Raw genomic sequence first — 11524 nt, 5'->3', positions numbered from 1 at the left:
TTAACAGGACAGAGATGAAGACAGAACCCTACAGCATACAAGTGTCCTCCTGGATGACAGTGACCCACATTGAGAAGTAGTAAGACACCTGTTTTTGTGGGTAGGCTGGGCTTAGATCATAAGAAGCTTCAAAAACCTAATGGAAGAATAAGAAACTAGAAAGGCCCAAAGATTTTCAGTAGAAGAGTCCCATGGAAGCATGCTGGTATAGCAATTTAAAAAAAAAAAGCACTAACTTTGAAACTGCAGATCTGGATTCGAGTCCCAGCTCTATTGCTTACTAGCTATAGAACTTTGGGCAAATTACTTTAACCACTCAGCGCATCAATTTCTTCTATAAAATGGGATAATACCCACTTTATTGTGAAGATTAAATGAGATGACATCTATGAAGAGCCTAACACATAATAGGTACTCAAATTAAGAAGAAAAAGAAGGAGGAGGAAAGAGAAAGAGAAGAAAGTTACGTACAAGACAGGTTTGTATTATGAATAATCACTATTGTTTATAGTAGTCCCAAGTGGGAAGTCTAAGTGTGAAATGAGGCTCCAGTGAGGCCCAGAACGGCTTGCTGGGCACTTGAGCTAGGGTGGCACATATAAGATAGCAAAGGGATAGAAGCAGATTAAGGATGACCTTTCAAAAGGAGGACTGAAACACCTCAGACTCTAGCTAGATGACACACACACAGAGAGGAGTCACAGATGGCACCGAGGCCTTTACGCTGGGCAGCAACAGGGAAGTGCAAAGGGGGTGATGGTTTGGGGAAGACAGGCTCCTGTTCAGAGTTGTGGAATCAGGCATGACTGTAGGACAGCCCAGTGGGCCTGATCCGTGAGAAGGGAGAGAGACTCAATTTGAACTTTGGAGAGCAGGAAGTCAGAGCCAAAGGTAGGGGAGCCAGTGGGAGCTGGAGGCCCTGGGTGAGGTCTCAGAGGGCGAGTTGGGAAGCAAACCAAAGACAGTGCCCTGCCGGACACCCCCAGGACCACACCGGCTCTGACTTAGGACTGGAGTCCAAGTCAGGGTCTGCTTGCCCCTGAGCTGAACAGATGAATGAGACTTTGCAGCCACCCTTGCATCCCTGACCCCTGTCCAGAGCCACTGGGACCCAAACCCTGCCCTCCAGGACTCTCCACTTCTCAGCCCTGGTGTTAGAAGGAATACAAGTTCTGGTCTGGCCAACAGACTAGCTTGTTGCTACAATCATGGACTTAAAAAGACAGAAACAAGAGGGAAGCTGTAGAGAGATTTGGACGGAAGTGGGCAGAAACAAAGGGAGAAGAGAGAAACCGAACCGGAGAGATAAAGAGGAAGGTGCACACCATGAGTATGTAGAAATGGAGATGATAGAGAGAAAAAGAGATTGAAGGAGGGGGAAGAAAAAAAGATTTGCTGAGAAACTGATGAAGTGCAACTGAGAAAACCGTTGCCATGGTGATGGGTCCAGAGAAGGGAGTCGGAATATAAATCGGATTATGAGTTGGGGGAGTGGGGAGGGGTTGTTGAAGACCCAGAGGCAGTACTGCCCCAGGCCCACCACCAGATCCCCTGCCCAGGAGAAGGACCTTCCCAGACGTCTCTGAGGCCAGACCAAGATGTCAGCGAGGGCCGCAGCCAGGGCCTGGAACCCCCTCTCCTGCTCTCTACCCTGGGGTGAAACACAACAGGTGACACCGCCACCCCCACAGGCCTCACTGGCTCTGGAAGAGGCCTCTCCCTAGGCCCTAGTTTCTCTCCCACTCTTCATGAGAGCCCCAGAGTGAAGAGAGGGGAGGGAATGTGCTTCAGTCACCTACTATGAGCCACTGTGTTGGGTGCCCTGTCTCATTTCATCCTTGCACCGCCCTGGGAGGGAGCTCCACCACCTCTGTTTAGACTGGAAACAGCGGAAGGTCCAAGCTGCAAAGGAGCAGTCAGAGGTGGGGCGCCCTAGCGCACCAGCGTCAAAGCCATGCACTCTCCTCGCAGAGCCTGCCTCCCCCTCCCTGGCCCTCCCTGCACCCTTAGGATGGGCAGGACGGAGCTGCTGGGGCTGGACTGGTTCAAGGCTCCTCCTCCATTCTTAGAGACCAGGAATCTGGGAGACTTGAGGCACATAGACCAACCGGCCAGCAGGACTGGGCTAGGTGGGGGGAGCAGAGGAGCTCTGAGCTCAGGGCTGGGGAAGTGGGGAGGAAGGGCTGAGGTGAAACCGACTGGGGAGGGCAGGAGGGCCAAGGCTGGGCCATTTCCGGCAGAGCTGGGGAGAAACTGCTGGGCACTTCTGTGAGTCCCTGAGCCACACAGTGAGCCAGACTGGGGGTTGGTATTGGACTGCAGGTCCCTGCAAGTGGAAGTGGCTGGAGGGGGAGCAGCTTCTCTCCCCCTCCCAGGGGCTTCTGTACAAACAGTAGTTTTGTAAAGGGCACTGTATCTGATGTGCATATCAGACAGGGCCTGAGGAGGTGGGAGAAGGCAGGGCTCGGGGCTGTGGCCTTAGGTAGCTTGCCAAGACTGCCCATCACTGCCAGGATGGTGGGGTTCCAAAGGATGCTGGCCCCTTCCCATCATACCTCGCTGTTCCTCCTAGTGGCTAACTTGAGGCATCTCCCTCTTCCTGACGGGGACTAGCTTGAGCCACACCCTGACCCTGAAGTCCCTCTGTGTGTGGCATTGGGGCGAGGGCAGGGGCTGTCAGAAATGGCTGGAGCCCCTCATGTCACAATTCTGTTGAGTCTCTTGTCCCCTGGACTGGAGATCCCAGATCCCTGCCCCACACCCCTGCAGAGAGATCTAAGGGTAGAGGTCTTTCCTCCTCAGGCCTGAAGGGGGGCTGATAGGTCAGATGAGCTCACTTCCTGCTTCAGTTCACACCTTCTCCTCCGCACCACCAATATACCAGGAGGCGCCTCCTGAAGTCTCCTTCCCTGTGCCCACCATAGATTCCTCCAGACGACTCAGAAGGGGACCCAGCCCAAGCCAAGAGTCTAAGGAACTCGAGGGATGGGGAGAAGGACAGGCTCTTCCCTACCCTCCTTCACACCCGCCTTCCCTGGCTGTCAGGGCTCCTAGTGCCCCGTGGAACCGCAGACTCCACTTCACCCCGACCTTCAGTCCCCCAACACCCTTAGCCAGTTGGCCCAGTTTGACCCGCCTCGTTTTATGACCTTGGTTATCTGCCTGGCCCCTGGAGACACCGGGGTCTGTAGCCCCTGTCCAGGCTCCCAGCGTTTCAGTCCATCCAGCTGCAGGGAGAACCGGGGCCCTCCCTCCCCGCGGGCCACCACTCTGCCCTGTCGCCACCCCTCTCCCGGCTCTTCCACTCCTCACATCTCTGTTCTACCAGGACCTCACTGAACACGCCAGCCCCCGGGCACTTCCATCGCAGCTTTTCATTTCCAGCCTAGACCCTGGTCTCATTCTTGCCGATACCCTCACATTTCCATGCCTCAAAACCCCAGACCCAGAGTCGGCGCGACCTGACAGCTTTATCATGCCTACACGCAAGCTGTTGAGTAATTTGAAAAAATTCCAAAATGTCAAGGTCAGCACGATGGTTGATTTTATGTGTCAACCTGACTGGGCCCTGGTGCTCAGATATTGGTCAAATATTCTGGATGGGTCTGTGAAGGTGTTCTTTGGATGGGAGTAACACTTAAATCAGTGACCCTTGAGGAAAGCAGAGTACCCCCAGAACACAGATGGGCCTAGTCCAGTCTGTTGAAGGCCCGAATAGAACAAAGACTGATCTCCCGCTTTCTTCCCTCCAGAAAGAAGGAATTCTGCCAGCTTTCGGATTCGGGCTGCAGCTCTTTGCTGAGTCCCCGGCCTGCCGGCCTCCCTCATCAGATTTTGGACTTGCCAAACTCCCACAATCACAGGAGCCAAACCCTCACAATGACTCTCTCTCTATACACATCCTGTGCGCCCCGTTTCTCTGGAGAACCCTGACTAACGCAGTCAGTGTCCCTGAAGATGAGTGGTCCCCAAGCCCAGCTGGGTTGTTGCCGCCAAACATGCCTTTCCAAGGCCCTTAGGAGCTGTGCCCGCCTCTCCTCAACAGCTATTCCAAACTCTCAGCCCTTCTCCCCACTGGGTTTCCTGCTTCCCAGAGAAAGCAGGGGCTGCCAGGAGGGAGATCCCTTAACTTAGTTCTTCCATCCCCTGCCTGTCCCACCCCAAACCCCCAAAAAGTCTAGCATTTCTCTGCCCCACGACCCCTGAACCTTCTCTCTTCTGGAAAGGGCCGTTCTCCCTCCCCCAGGAGCCTGTCAGTCACACCCCTCCCTCTCCTGCACCTCTGCCATTAAAACAAAGCAGAGGAGCCCTTCCTGGGCCCAGGTCCCCTCCAGCTGTCTGTCAACCTCGCTTCCCAGCCAAGCTTCTCCAAGGAGCAGTCTACACCTTCCAACTCTTCCTCCTCACCTCCCAGTTACGTCTGTACACCGACAGCTGGCCGCTGCCTTCCCCACCTACAGGAAGTGCCCCCTAAGGGTGGCCATTATCCTCAGGATGCTAAGCCCAGTGGACATTTTTCAGTCCTTCCCTCCAGCTCTGACCTCCGTGCCATTGGATACCTTTTTGGAACCCTCCACCCACTCCCTCTTGGCTTTCCTCCTATGTATCATTCTTCCTTCACCAACAACTCCCCGTCCTTCTGTCCTGTAAACGCCCTTTCCTGGTATCCTGTCCTCAGCTCCCTCCTTCTCTTCTACTTTCTTTAGGGAGAAAAAGCTCTCTTTTCCACATCCTGATTTTAACTTCTGCTCACCTCCCCTCTCACACCTCTCCTCTGATCTAGACTCATGTACTCAATTATGAAAGTATCATTTCATCTGAATTTCCCAAGATACCTGTCTTAGTTATCTCTTACTGTATAACAGCTTACCCCCAAACTCACTAGCTTAGAAAAACGAACATTTATTCCGAGAATCAGGTATCTGGTGAAAGACTTGCTGGGGTGGTTCTGGCTCAGGGAGTCTCATGAAGTTGCAGTGAAGACGTTAACCTGGGCCGTTTCCGAAGCCTTGCTGGGTTGGAGGATCTCCCGAGCTTGCTCATTCACAGGGCCCTTGCCACGTGGACCTCCCCCTACAGTGCTCCCTCCCATGTCCTCCACAGGGAGCTATCTAAGAGAGCAAGGAGGAAGGAGCAATGGCTTTTATGACCTAGCCTCAGCAGTGACCTCTCATCTCTCCTGCACCATGCTACTGGCCACACAGACCGGCCCTGATACAATGTCCCAATATAGTGCCTGCTGCCTCACCATTCTCCACAGTTTCCAAAATGATCTTTGCACAATTAGAACTTCTCAAAGGCTTTCAGTTTTCTTCAGGGTAAAAATCAAGCTCCTGAGCAAGCATACAAAAACCGCTGGTGGTCCAGCCAGTGGCCAGAGTTCTCACCACGACTGTCTTTGAACACTTCGTTCTAGCCAAGATGTATTGTTCACAGCTCCCAGAAGGCATCAGGGTAATTCATATCTCTGTGCCATTTTATGTACTGCTCCCTCTTTCGGGAATAGCCTCTTCCACTTATTCCAACCAGGCTAACTCGGGTTCATTCTCTAAACTCAGCAACATGAGAGCTGGAACTGTGTCTTGTTGTCTTGTATCTCACTAGCTTTCATGGTTCCCACCATACAGGAGTTGAATAACAAATGCTCACTGAATGAATAAGTGAGCCAGCCATTCCTGTGTGCCCAGTACCCCTGTGGCATGCTTGGTATACAAGGAACAGCTGGTGCACATCTCTGTCACTTTTTCCCCTCAGATCACCTTTCCTGCCCATCCATCTCTCTTTGCATCAGTGACACAAATGGAAAAACAAATTCTGAATTCTACCCCACCTCATTCCCTACCAGCTCTATGATCTTGGGAAAGTCATTTATTGCTTCTGAGCCTCTGGCCTTCTTCTGCACTAAGGGTTAAAAAAAAGGAGAGGATAAGATGAATTACTTAAATTAATATTTATTGAACCAGATACTGTGCTAGGCACTCTTAAATAAATTAGCTTGAGTGATAGTCATAATATCCCAGTGAGACAGATTTTATACCCTCTATAGAAGAGGAAACTGCAGCTTAGAGCAGTTAGGTAGGTATCTTGGCCGAGGTCACAAAGCTGGAAGATTTGGAGTAAGTGGTTGTATCACGAGCAACTTTAGGAAAAATAAAGGGCCATCCAGATTTCTTCCAATCCTCAATAGCTAAGATTGTCTGTTCTCACACCTTTCCCAGCTCCAGATCTCAAGGACACAGGCTCTGCCATTTCCCATCAGACGGACATGTGGTGAGTACTGAGGTTCAAAATGACTCACCTAAAGTCATATGGTATCACTCACCCACAAGAGGACAATAGTCTCCATCAGAGGCTGAAATGCGCCCAGAGTCGAGTGGACATGTTTCTCTAATTGACTGGCAAGGAGAAGAGTGGCATTGTGGAAAGAGAACCATGGGTGTATCAGACAGACGTGAGTTCTGATCTGAACTCTTCTGGCTGCTACCGTAGATCAAGGACAGAAAGTACCACAGTTCAGAGAGCACATCTGCTGTCGGAGTTAATCTTCTAGTCCAGTTACCGTAGAGATTTGACCAGCACCAGGAAGACGCCTCACCCCTGGTATTCCACCACCGAGTCAGCCCGCTCTCTCCAAAGTTCTCCTCAACGTGCAAAAGATTCCCTTGCAGTTTGTGAAAGGACGGTAGGATCTGATGTAAAAAGGAAAGAAACCCAAGGTTCTCCGCGAGGGCGGGAACTTATTTCATCTTTATATCCCTGCTGCCTAGCACAGTTCCAGGGACATACCTAGTACTTAGTTAAGTGTTTGTTGACCTGACTATGGGATTTGAAAAGAAGGAGGCAGGAGAGGAAACTTGGGTGAGTTTAGAATTGAGAATCCAAGGGGTGGACAGCCTAGAAAGAGTGAGTCCAAGAGAGACACTTCAGGCATCCGTGGCCCTGGTTCCCTTCCTCCAAACCATGAGGAGTCCTCCAGAGGAACAGGGTGCTGTGGCTTTAAATGACTCCAGCGTTGTCAATGAACCCTCTCCGCTAAAAGAGTTATCCTCTCGCTCCTGCGCTTGGCCTCCCCCTCCTCTCGGCTCCCCAAACCCTTCTCAGCCCCTGTGATGGGATAATTAGATGCGAGAGCTCAGCACAGATGATGCTCCAGTTGCTTAGCAACTAATGGTTTCCATGGAGACCGCAAAGCACAGCCTCCAGAGCAGCCAGTGAGCAGCTCGGCAGGGCAGGGAGAAGACGCAACTCTCAGTTCCTCCAGAAACCTGGGGAGGGCCCAGGGTGGGGGGAACTGAGGGAGAAGGGGGGCTTAAAGGCACAGGGCCCTCTTATCCTTTTAAAATATGCTCAGAGCTCTGCCCTCTCCGATGCCACTTTGTCCCATATACAATTTCCAGGGGGATGGGGGCTTAGGAGCAGACCCAGCCTGACCCACCCTGCAGTAAACCCAACCTCTTCTCTCTGCTTCCTGGTTTGTGACTGAAATGGGAAGAGAGACCTTTCAAGCCCAGCTGCAAACATCCTTCTGGGTGCATGATGGGATCTGACAGAGTGCCAAGCACTGGAAGACTCCTCACCCCCAGTCTTCCACCACTGAGTCTGTCCCCTCTCTAAAGTTCTCAGCGTGCAAAAGGTCCCCTTGCAGTTTGTAGAATGATGGTAGGAGCTGATGTAAACGGGGACAAAAGCCAGGGTGCAGGACAAACAGAATTCAGTTCTTCACCCAGAGGCAAGTGTCCTGGGAGGCAGGAGAGGCACCTGCCCCTGAGCCCCATCAGGGGACCCAGTGTGCGTGCTGGGGCTGGGGGCGCAGCCGACACAGAGCATCTGGCAGCTCCAAGTGTGGGTCTCTCAGACTAGCAGCATCCATCAGCGTCACCTGGAAGCTCGTTAGAAATGCAGAACTCCAGGCTTCACCTCAGACCCACTGAATCAGAAATCGTATCTTAACAAGCTCCCTGGAGATTCATAGGCCCATTAAGTGGGGAGAAGCACTGGTCTAAAACTCTGCTTGGACCCATGAGTTCTCTCTGTACTGTCACCCCCTCCCTGCACCCCAGGCTTTGAACCTACATGGGGGCAAGGACAAAACCCTACCAGCCCCTCACTTCCCCACCAGGACCCTGACCCTTCTCCGGCACTGAGGAAGACAGGAAGGTTCATGGAGCAGAGAGGCAGGAACACGCTCCACAGACCCCATTCCGCTCCCCACAAGGGACTCACTCCTCTGAGTTTCGGTGCCACATCTGCAAAAGGGAGCAAACAACGTCTGCTGCCCACAGCTGTCAGGATACCCGGGCTGGTGCGTGCAGGCACTGACCCTCGCCCCTCCTTGCCCTCTGCCCATCACTCCCCCTTCACGTTTCTAAGGGGCACAGGGGTGGGGGCAGCATCAGAGAAGTTGTGTCCCTTTCTCCTTTTCTCCTACCAAGTCTCTCTCTCTTCTTTATTCTCAATCTGTTCACCGGTGGTGCTGACCAAGGCGACGGCCCCACCTGGGCCAGTCAGTGCACCCCTATGGGCTCTCCGCAAGTCTTCCCTGGCATCCCTCGGCCCCATTCTCCCATGGACTCTGAAGCCCTGCCCACCCCCTGGCACTGACACCCCTCTGCCTCGCCCAGAGCAGCGGCACCTGTGCTCTAATGGACACCAAGAACTGGGACCCTTGGCTCTGCTGTGCCCACTTCCTAGCACCAGTCCAGTTTCTGCCCCATTCCTGCCCTTTTAAGTGTCCCTCGGGGTTACTCTCCTCTTCCTGCCCACCAGGGCAACCTCAGAACTTGCCTAGGAAGACCCCCCACCTCCCCAGTGGGGAGCCGACCTCACAGGCCACAGGCAGCAACACATGTGGGAGGCCCGGAGCAAGGGGTGACTTCCACCCCCACCTCAGTGACTCTGCCCCTTTGCAGCTGACAGCCACCAAGATGCAGGCAGGGCATACCCCTCCTGGCCTGAGAGCCAGCTCCCCATCCTGAAAAACCTGTCTGGGGGCCCCTCCCTGAGGCTGCAGCACCCAAGGGGCAGGTTGGACAGGATTCCCCTCCAGCCCTTCCCACCCCCAGGACAAAATCAGCCACCCCCAGGGCACGGCCTCACTTGCCTCAGGAGCCACGGCCTGCCAGCACCCATTCTAGCTCCCCGTCCAGCTATGGCACCTCCGCTGCCTGTCCGGACCTTGCCCTTGATCCTGATTCTGCTGACTGTCCTGGCACTGGGGACCTCAGGTCTCTGCCACCTCTGGAAGGGCCAGGGAGGGGCTCTGGGCATGGGCAGGAGGCACTGTGCCTTCCGGGGCTCTCAAACACAGCTGGCCTGGCCAGCCGCGGGTGGGGGACTGCCGATGGCAGTGACCAGGCATCAGTCCTGGGCCCAGGGCCTGGTCCGGGGACTCTTCCATTCCCAGCTGACAGGTGTGTAAAGGGCCCGAGGCTGTGGGCAGAGGGTAGGGGTATGGTTGGACGCTGCCCCCTACTGTCCCCCAGGGTCTGGCTGCTTTGTCCAGTATCCAGCTTCTGCAGCCCAAGCCTGCCACCTGGTGGTTGGACGGCCACGGACGGCGGCATGGAAGGGCCAGATGTGATGGCGGGGGAGGGGACTGATCCGCCCCCGGCCCCCACTAACTCCCTCCTGGCCCCCCAGCAGACTTCAACATCTCAAGCCTCTCTGGTCTGCTGTCGCCGGCACTAGCGGAGAGCCTGCTAGTTGCCTTGCCCCCCTGTCACCTCACAGGGGGCAATGCCACACTGATGGTCCGGAGAGCCAATGACAGCAAAGGTTTGTTACCCACCCCCAAGGTATCCCCTAATCCCCATCCCCAGAGGCCCCTTCCCAAGACCCCCCTCCCCCGCCTCCTTGTCTTGCGCCTGCCTTCCTGCCCACCCTTCCTGGGCCATGCCTACACTGAATGTTGCCCCCTCTCCCTGGGGCCCCCAGAAACTTGACCCATCTTTACCCCTAATTTCCTGCCCAGTGGTGAAATCAAGGTTTGTGGTGCCTCCATGCCGCGGACGCAGGGAGCTGGTGAGTGTGGTGGACAGTGGGGCTGGCTTCACGGTCACCCGGCTCAGTGCCTACCAGGTGACAAACCTCGTGCCAGGAACCAAATACTAGTAGGTACCAGCCCCAGGCCTGGGGCACTGTGTGGGGGTAAGAAAGAGAAGATGGGTCCTGACATCTGCAGTGGGTGAACATGGTCAGCATGGGGAGAGGAGGGCAGAGCTAAGGGGTCAAGAATGGGCCTTCCTTGGAGGTCCTGTGAAGGGGGAGGCCTGGGCTCCTTCTCCCAAGTCCCAGGTAGTCACTGAGGATCGTCTCCTCTCTCTCCCAAACCTCACCACAAAAGCATTTCCTACCAAGTGATGAAGGGGACAGTCACTGAGTCCAGCAGAGAGATCCCCATGTCCACACTTCCTCGTGAGTAACATCCCCGGGCACCCCAGGCCCAGCTGCCGCCCCCCCGTGCCCACCTCTCCCAGCTCTGAGCCCTTGGCTCTGCAACTGCCTGTGGGCTCGCCTGCCCGCGCTGTAGGGGTGTGTCCAGTCCATCGCTGTGACCTCAGGGACTGACACCGGAGGGTCTCCAGGGCTGTTTGGGTCCCTGCGAGGATCAGTTGGTGGCTGGATCAATAAACGGTGAAGGGACGGCTGGATGAGGGCTGGGCGGGGAGTCTCGGGAAGGAGAGGGGCTCCTCCGGCCCACAAACGCCTTCCTGCTGTCTGGAGCAGGAAGGGCGGCGGAGTCCCTGGCGCTGGGAATGGCCCGGACAGGAGGTATGGTGGTCATCACGGTGCTGCTCTCTGTCGCCATGTTCCTGCTGGTTCTGGGCCTCATCATCACCCTGGCACTGGGTGCCCACAAGTGAGGAGGACTGCGCGGAGCGGGGGCCTCCCCCAGGAAGCCCAGGCTGTCTGTCCCCAGCCCAGGGCTCTGCCTCCCCTCCTGAGAAGACTGTCTGCTCCCAGGCCTCAGTCACCAGACTGGCTCCTTCGGCGCCTCCCCTCCCCTGCCTGCCTGCCCCCAGTGGAGCCCATTCCCCTCCTTTCCCTCTCCTTGTCCCCTCATGCCTCACCTTCCCCCAGCACTCCCCACATTCCACTCACCCGACTCCCGTCAGAATTGATACTCCTCCCATTTTACCTTAAATGCCCCACCCCTCCCGATGACAATTCACCCCCGACCCTCAGTGAACAAAGTTCCTAGAATAAAGTCTAATGTCCCACCAGCCACGTGTGTTTCCCTCCTGTGTGTTCCACTTGGGTGTGAACTTACAGAAGCTGTGTCCAGGCTGCAGGTGCCCCCAGAACCCCAGAGTTGCTTTTCCCAGAAGCAGGAAGGGGCCAAATGAGGTAAGAACCCAGGGCTGAGCTCTCAGACCCACACCTGGGCTGTGGGTTTTGTGCCCTCCACAGCAGGCCGCCCACAGCTGCACTGTGCAGGGGGCCTTAGAGGCCTGGCGGCCCTGGGGGCTGGCGGAGTGATGGCGAGTGCGAGGGAAAGAGCCGAGGCTCTGAGCGGGGCAAGAGG

At 55.2% G+C, this 11524-nt stretch overlaps 1 protein-coding gene across 4 annotated transcripts; it reads left to right on the top strand.

The window, feature by feature from the left end:
• The first annotated feature begins 4773 nt into the window (after positions 1 to 4773).
• Positions 4774 to 11222, top strand: UPK2 (uroplakin 2). Of its 4 annotated transcripts, none has more exons than XM_017673376.3 (6): positions 4774 to 5454; positions 6219 to 6270; positions 9643 to 9774; positions 9971 to 10109; positions 10343 to 10413; positions 10726 to 11222. In XM_017673376.3, exons 1-6 carry the CDS (start codon positions 5422 to 5424, stop codon positions 10860 to 10862), a joined length of 564 nt encoding a protein of 187 aa, XP_017528865.1. In that variant the 5' UTR covers positions 4774 to 5421; the 3' UTR covers positions 10863 to 11222. The 4 variants fall into 4 exon arrangements, with proteins under 4 accessions (XP_017528865.1, XP_017528863.1, XP_073095747.1 ...); XM_017673374.3 differs by having other exon boundaries at positions 9640 to 9774; XM_073239646.1 differs by lacking the exons at positions 4774 to 5454; positions 6219 to 6270 and adding an exon at positions 8384 to 9224 and having other exon boundaries at positions 9640 to 9774.
• The last annotated feature ends 302 nt before the right edge of the window (positions 11223 to 11524 follow it).

Source organism: Manis javanica, chromosome 6, assembly GCF_040802235.1.
Source record: "Manis javanica isolate MJ-LG chromosome 6, MJ_LKY, whole genome shotgun sequence".
Taxonomy (NCBI): domain Eukaryota; kingdom Metazoa; phylum Chordata; class Mammalia; order Pholidota; family Manidae; genus Manis; species Manis javanica.
Note: the sequence above shows the minus strand (reverse complement) of the source record. Positions and strands in the feature narration are given on the sequence as shown.

What these genes read in the sequence shown, in the direction of transcription:
- UPK2 (XM_017673374.3), top strand. Translation starts at nt 5,422, where the DNA reads ATGTATTGTTCACAGCTCCCAGAAGGCATCAGG. An exon ending in TCCCATCAGACGGACATGTG is followed by an intron (nt 6,271 to 9,639) that starts GTGAGTACTGAG and finishes CTGGCCCCCCAG; the next exon opens with CAGACTTCAACATCTCAAGC. An exon ending in GAGAGCCAATGACAGCAAAG is followed by an intron (nt 9,775 to 9,970) that starts GTTTGTTACCCA and finishes TTTCCTGCCCAG; the next exon opens with TGGTGAAATCAAGGTTTGTG.